At 37.2% G+C, this 7,905-nt stretch overlaps 2 protein-coding genes across 2 annotated transcripts; one reads left to right on the forward strand and one right to left on the reverse strand.

Annotated features, from left to right (window-relative positions):
* On the forward strand, positions 2,157 to 3,095 carry LOC107647186. Its single transcript, XM_016351301.1, has one exon. It carries the CDS (start codon positions 2,157 to 2,159, stop codon positions 3,093 to 3,095), a length of 939 nt encoding a protein of 312 aa, XP_016206787.1.
* On the reverse strand, positions 4,136 to 7,735 carry LOC107604775 (protein DETOXIFICATION 21). The gene is made up of 8 exons (XM_016306462.2): positions 7,166 to 7,735; positions 5,878 to 6,416; positions 5,673 to 5,759; positions 5,508 to 5,564; positions 5,178 to 5,416; positions 4,724 to 4,842; positions 4,545 to 4,631; positions 4,136 to 4,431 (listed from the first exon to the last, which is right to left on the reverse strand). The coding sequence occupies exons 1-8, from the start codon at positions 7,430 to 7,432 to the stop codon at positions 4,345 to 4,347; spliced, it is 1,482 nt and encodes a 493-aa protein (XP_016161948.1). The 5' UTR covers positions 7,433 to 7,735; the 3' UTR covers positions 4,136 to 4,344.

Genomic DNA, 7,905 nt, shown 5'->3' on the forward strand with positions numbered 1-7,905 from the left:
CACGAGCGCATGCGTCACGGCTTTAGTTTTTTTGTGCTTTTTTAGCACATAATTTTTTGTTAGAAAGTACAAAAACTTATTGACATAGAACTTAAATTTTTTATACATGGCATATAAATTTTTTCATATAGCAAAATTTTATCAATATAGCATAGAAATTTTTACACATAATACAAAAATTTTTACTTATATTTTGTTAATTGAGTGAGTCAATTGTAGTCCTTCTAAATTTTTTGTACATTAAAAATTTTTGTATTGTGCACTAAAACTTTTGTGGTGTATGTATTTTATTAGTTGGATGTCAATGTTTTGGATATGTAGTCCTTTAAAAAATTGTATTGTGCATCGAATTTTTTATGCTATGTATCAAATATTTTGTGTTGTGTATCAAAATTTTTATGGTGTGCATATTTTGTTGGTTGGTTGTCAATGTTCTAAGCATGTGCTCCTTTAAAAATTTGTGTTGTACACCAAAATTTTTGTGCTTTGCATCAAAATTTTCATATTGTGGATTGCTCCAGTTTTCTGATCATATATAAAAGAAGATGAAAAAGATGTCGACGATGATGATAATGAAGAGGATGAGGATGAAAAAGAAGAGAAGAAATCAAATAAGAGAAGAGGAAGAAAAAAACGACAATGACAACATTGTTGAAGAAGAAGCGTGCAGAATAAAAGCTTAAAGACAAAGACAAAGACAAAGACAAAGAAATTGTTGAAGACGACGAAAACAGGATCATGTTTAAAAAAATAATACACATATCTGACTTGATTGAAATTTAGTCGGTAAAATTGTTTAGCTGTGTAGCTTTATTGCTTATTTTATATGTAATGAAGTGATTGTCTAAACAAGAATTTGGGAAGAGATTGGTCAGGAGTTCACTGCAGCGGTGATGTGATTCTTCCAAAGTGTGAAGCTACTAACTGATGCGAATGTCACGTGGGTGACGCTAGCTCCAAAATTTGTGGGTGCCAATGAGATCAAGGACTTTCGGCCGATTAGTATGGTGGGGTGTGTTTATAAGACGATTTCTAAGGTATTGGTGAGGAGGTTGAAAACAGTTATGCCTGGGTTGGTAGGAGAGACGCAGACTGCTTTTGTGAAGGGTAGAAAGATTCATGATAGCGCCCTAATTGCCTGTGAGACGGTGCAATGGCTTAAGACACATAGGAAGAAGGTGGCAATTATAAAACTAGATTTTCAGAAAGCATATGATAGAGTCAGGTGGAGCTTTGTGGATATTGTGTTACAGAAGATGGGATTCGGGCAAAGATTGAGGGGTTGGGTGAAGGAGTATGTTAGTACGGCCACTATGTCAGTCCTAGTGAATGGTTCTCCATCCAAGCCGTTTAAGATGGAGAGGGGCCTAAGACAAGGAGATCCACTGTCTCCTCTTTTGTTTGTTCTTGTGGTGGATGTGTTGCACAGGATGCTAGGGAAAGCTGTAAGGAATGGGCGTATTAATCCGTTACTGGTTGGGAGAGATCACATTGAACTGTCACCTCTCCAATTCGCGAATGACACTATCTTGTTTTGCCCTCCGGAGACAGAGACAATTGTGAATTATTATAAGAGGTTGTTGCGCTGTTTTGAGCTGATGTCGGGTTTGAGCATCAACTTTCATAAGTCGAATGTGATCTCAGTTAACTGTGAGCAGGAGTGGGTGGAGCATGTGTGTGGCCTCCTAGAGTGCAAGCAAGTTGTTTTACCTGTCAGGTATCTCGGGATTTCTCTAGGAGCAAACTCGCGTTTGGTGAAGACTTGGAAATCGGTCATAGATAAAGTAGAAGAGAAGCTCAGTTTATGGAAAGCGAAGGTTCTAAACAAAGTAGGCAAGCTAGTTCTTATTAAATCGGTGTTGAATAGCCTGCCGGTATACTACCTTAGCCTATACAAGATACCGAAGGCGGTGGCTGACAAGTTGATTGCCTTACATAGGAGGTTCCTGTGGTGTAAGGAGGATGGTAACAATGGTATACCTCTAGTGAAGTGGGAAGTGGTTCAGGCACCTAAAAAGGCTGGGGGGTTGGGGGTCGGGGATGCAGTGCTCAGGAATACAGCACTGTTGTTTAAGTGGTAGTGGCAGTTTTTCAAGGAAGATTGTCCGTTATAGAAGAAGATTGTCTATTCGTGTAACAATTTGAATCCCAAGGTTATGCTTTCTAGTCAGACTTTACCGGTGAAGGGTGGCCCCTGGAAAGAGATCTGTCAGTTAGATATAAAAGCACAGCAGGTAAAAGAAAAAGTTATTAGTGGGCTGGCAATGGAAGTTGGTGATGGACGAAGGACACTATTTTGGGAAGATAACTGGGTCCAGGGTGGTCCTCTGAAAGTGCGTTTTTCAAGGCTCTTCTCTGTTTCAAACCAGCAAGGATCTGTGATAGGGGATTGTGGGTTCTGGGATGGGTTAAAGTGGATTTGGAATTTCCATTGGAGGAGGGAGCTGTTTCAATGGGAGTTGGAACTAGTTCACCAACTTCATGATATGTTAAGACCAGTGAAGCTATCAGCTGACAGAGAAGATAATCTTGTTTGGAAATTTGATAATAAAGGTATTTTTTCTACTAACTCTTTTCTGCATGTGTTGCAATTGGAGACTCTTTCGGAGGAGATTACGAGTTATAGCTTCACAAGTTCAATCTGGAAAGGGCTGGTTCCGCCTAGAATTGAACTGTTTGGTTGGTTTGTTTTAGTCGGTAGAGTGAATACTAGAGAAAGGTTGAGTAGATTAGGCATAACTCGCCAGCATGATAGTATTTGTGTCTTATGTAAAAAGGAGATCGAATGTGTTCATCATTTGTTTGTATTCTGTGAGTTTACATGGCAGGTGTGGTGCGTCTGGTTGAGATGTTTTCATAGAGATTGGGCTATCCCAGGAAGCATTAAAGGCTTGTTTGAGAGTTGGAATGGAACACCTAATAGAAAAGAGGAGCAGAAGAGGTGGCTGACTGGGTTCTTTGCGGCTATTTGGAACGTTTGGTTGGAACGCAATAACAGGATTTTCAATAATAAAGAGGTAACTGTTGATGTCATACAGAACAGGACGTTTTTGAGTTACAAGGAATTGACTGGTATTGATCCTACTAGTTGTTGATGACAATGCCGGAGATGACATAGGATTGTTAACCTTATGTTTAGATTTGCTTTTGTATCTCTCTATTTTATGCTCCACTCTCATGCATCGAGCTTCATTTGTTTCAAAAAAAAAAAAAAAAAGTGTTTATGTACCCTCTTTTTTGTTGTTTAGCTCATGCATAGCTTTCTAGCTGCGTTTCAGGACAATTGACTGCATTGAGATGGACGGAATCAAATTCCACGGGTGCCACGAGGAGTTGAAAGGTAATTACTATTTAAAAGAAAAAAAAAAACAGTATTAACAAGTAAAATAAATGACAATTCTTTATTCACAAAATTGAAATATTTAATGTTACATGTTGGAACAAAAACGTTACCCTAAATCAAGGGAATGCCAAACCTACCTCTACAATGAATGGTACACAAACTCACTGTACCGCACACAAGAATTGACTCTCACCAACCACTTTCAAAAAAATTTTATTAGCTTTAGAATACAATTACAATCATCATGTTCCATGTCTGAAACTCTGGTCCCCCCAACATAGGACGACGAAGCATACTGGATTTTCGCACATGATATATATACTTTGAAACTTGCTTCCATTTGTTTATTCGTACCATACCTCGAAATTTTTAAATTTGTCATTCTTTGAATTATTTTATAGTTTCTGGACAGTGTATATCTAATATCCTTTTATCCAAGCAACTTCAGTTGACAAAGCATAAAGTTCTCTCTACCCTGATTTGAATAACTGGACAAAAATAGCAATTTAAATTCACGCCATAATTTGGATCAAAATTACTGTGTTTTGGTTCTAGAAAAGACTAGTCTTTTGAGATATTCTATTTGAATATAAACCAAACTTAATTTAGTGATTAAAAAAAGTTATGAATATTAAAAATTAAACGGAGAACCACGCTACTAAACCTAAAATGAAAGAAAGTTACCAATGTTTTATCTAAATAAATAAACAATTAAGTGGATATCATTGTACCCCTAATTTAATTTAAACCAAAAAAGGGGCAGATAGCGAAACACTGCATAGGAGTTCAGAGTGGAGCTCAAAATTCTCTTGATACTTTATTTCTTGTCCCTTTGTTCATACCAAAAGATAAAACATTATATAATAGAGGGACGAAATTAAAGAACATAAGTCCATTAATTTTCAATGCAAAACTTGCAATTAATAAAATTAATAAATAACAATACAAATTCTACAATATTAATCCTTAGCTGCATTTGACTGAAATGTTAGGCAACAAAATTAACTTTCTGATGAATCCGGTTTTGATTCATGATCGAGGCCATCCATTTTAGCCCACTTGCTAATTCTTGAACGAGCTATGACCACCTGCACAAAACCATAATCAATTAATTATTTCATAATCAATTAATTATTTCATAATGATCATTAGTTCATAATTACAATCATAGCAGAGTTAGAATATTGAGGTCAATTTGAACCTGCTCATCCCAGTTAGTTTTGTAGGTGATTATAACAAGCACTACGGTTTGAATAAAAGTTCCAAACAACATTCCAACCCAAATTCCCTGCACAAGAGGAAAGAGATTTAGAATTTGATTATGCAGCAGAAATTTGAAGTGCAATTTGGAAAAACAAGAGTTTCAGGTTAAAATCCTACCTCGACTTGCAAATCAAGAACATGACCAAGCACAATACCGACAGGAATTCCAATGAGGTAATAGCAACCTATGTTAACATAAGCAACAATGCTTTGCCAACCGGCTCCAATCGCAACACCTATAGAAACCAAACAAACGATTATTCCCCATTTACCTTTTTATCTTTCACTGTTACTTTTTGAATAAGCTTCTCTAAAGTGAGAGAGTAAAGTGATAAAATGAGTAGTTAATCCCTCTTAAATTAAGATAATGGGATCCATATATGATGAAAATTACAAATTCAATGGTGATTTACCCTTTACTTTATCACTTTACCAATATCGATCTAAATTCTACCTTCTAGTATATCTTTGGATTATTGTATCTCGACACAATCCCATAGTAACAAAACTGGCAAAGTAATTTGCTTTTGTAATGTAAGATTGTAAGAACAATGAAGCTTGTGAAGAATACCTGAGAGTACGGGCTGAACGCTGTTTAGTAATATAGAGACTGATAACAATGGTGACAAATTACCGACTGCCCGGGCAACATGCTCATCTGTGGTAAATATGTAAGCAAGTCGTTCCCTAAACAACAAGAAGAATACAAACAGAAAGAACCCAATGGCCAATGATGTTAGCACAGTCACTAGGATCGAGAACTTGGCAGCCTTGGCACTTCCTCTTCCAAGCTCATTCGCCACTCGTACGCTGCAAATTATGTAAGCTGGAGTTAATTTTCCATTCTAAACTTTACTAAACATGGGAAAATAAGATTGGTAGGTCAATATAACGTTAGTACCTAGCAGCAGCCATGAACCCAAGTGATATCATCATTTCCCATCCATTGATGTTAAGACTGTAAAGAAACAAGATTTGTCAAAAGCCCACTACAATTTACACACCAAATCAATACAGCTAACAACACAACATATGAATTCTAATGAATTAATGTTTAAGGAATTACCATATAGACAGAGCATCGATTTCCACCTCTGCATTTCTCAGGTTACCTGTCAAAAGAACCAATATTGTGTTGTACCATAGCTCAAGACTGTAAAATACATCCAATTGGATCGAGTTAGGAAGACATAAAAGAAATTAAGATACTCAAACTTCTATTGTCTACTCCATTCAAGGTGTCATTCACAAAGAATTGAAAGAAAGCTCACCACAACATGGCACCGGATGAAAGCGAAAGCTTAACAACAGGCCAAAGGTCTTTGAATGCCAAGAATGAGAACCCATGCCATGTTTGCTTGCACCAACCGAAAATGAATATGAGTTGACCAAAGTTGGGAATCCAATACGCCAAACTAGTGGAGGTCATTGCACCAGGAAGACCCAATTTGTACTTCATAGTGGTAAGCCAAGAAAGGAAGATGTGAAGGACTATGGAGAAAGCTGCCAAGAAGGCGATAATCACGTTCTTGCTTTGCGACTGCAGGAATGTCTGGGTAGTGAAGGATACGATAAAGGCAAACATGATAGGAATTGACCAAAGTGAAATGGTTCCTGACACTTGTGCTATTGTTTCATCTTGGCCCAAGAGGCTTAAAATTGGGGTGGTGAAGATGAACACCGGAAGAAGAATCAGTGAAGTTAGGAACAAAACAATCCATGATCTTTGAAGGTAAACTCCCATCATGCCATATTCCTTTGCACCGTATGCTTGACCACACAGTGTTGACAAAGCACTCGCCATTCCTAACTGCAATAATGGTCAATAAAAACATAAATAAAATCGGAGGAAGAACTTAGTAGTGTGAATAGGGACCATATTATGATTGCAATTGTATTTGCAGTACAAACATGTCAAGACAATTTAACAAAATAAATTCATAGCATCGGTTAAATTGAAATACAAAATACAAACAAGAAAGCACGGACAAAACCCTTGAAGTAACACCACTTTGATTGTTCTGATACCAGAAGTTCAAAAGCTTGAAATCTTTTTTTTCTTTTTTCATTTCAGAAAATAACAGGAATCACTATTGATTGATAGCAGAAGTTGAAGCACGCCCAAAAATATTACAGAATAAAAAAATTAAATTTTAATTGATGAAGCACAGGAGAATCCTCCAGATTCCTTTTAACACAAATATTGTTCCGTCCCCAAAATAAAAATTAAAGAAAAAAAGAGGGAAGAAGCTCTTTTTGTCAAATTTATTTAATTAAAAATAAAGAAAATTTTAGCAAGCCAGAAAATTTGACAGAATATTATGTAGAAAAAAAAAAAAAACACACACACACACAAAATTAACCTCTCCTGTCTTTTTTTAATTCTCCCCGAAAATTTTTACATCCTGGAGCTCAGAATCCATCACATGGTTCGGCAATAATTTTTGCTCAACCAGAATACTCCGATTTCCGAGTATAAACCATTAAACCATCACGGAAAAAAAAATTAAAAAACTAACTGCAAAAGGTAAATTAGGTGAAAACTGAAAAAGAACATACCAGAATCCCGTTAGCGAACCTGATAAGAACGGTGTAAACAAGAGCGAAAGCAGCGAGTTCCTTAGAACCAAGATGTCCAACAAACGCTTGGCTTATAACTTGGATTCCAAACGTGGAAGCTCTTGTGAATATGGCTGGCGCCGCCACTATCCACATCTTCTTGCTCTCTTCCCACACCCTCCTAACCAGTGACAAGCCCTCTTCCTCTTCTACTCCTCCTGAAGAAGGCACCAGCAGCTTCTGCTTCAGATCACCCTCCATTTTCATCTTCAGACTCTACAACTACTATGATGCTGCTTGGAGTGGCCAATGGATGGACATGCAGAAAACAAGAGTAGAGGCGTTGGCCCACGCTCCAAGAAGGTGAAGCGTTTCTTATTGTTTTGTTTCTAGAAGGATTTGTTTTCCCTGTAGCTGCGAGCGAGGAAGGAAGCGAGTTCGGGTTTGGCAACCAAGGAGAAAGGAATCAGGAGATGGCAGAGAGCAGTGTAGTTGCAGGACTCTCTCTCAGTCTCTGTGATGGGAAATGAAATTTTAATTGGTTACTTATATTGAATTAATAAAACGTGTTGGAGTAGTAGCTGGATGGAATGGCTTCTTTGCCCCTTACGTGGATCTCCCAACTACCTCTTCTTCTTTATTTCAATCTCTTTGTTTTATCGGTATCCATGAATGCATTGATACCAACTCTATGGTACATTTAGAGCATCCCCATACTAATTCTAATTTTATTTTAAGTC

This window comes from Arachis ipaensis, chromosome B06, assembly GCF_000816755.2.
Source record: "Arachis ipaensis cultivar K30076 chromosome B06, Araip1.1, whole genome shotgun sequence".
In the NCBI taxonomy this organism is placed as follows: domain Eukaryota; kingdom Viridiplantae; phylum Streptophyta; class Magnoliopsida; order Fabales; family Fabaceae; genus Arachis; species Arachis ipaensis.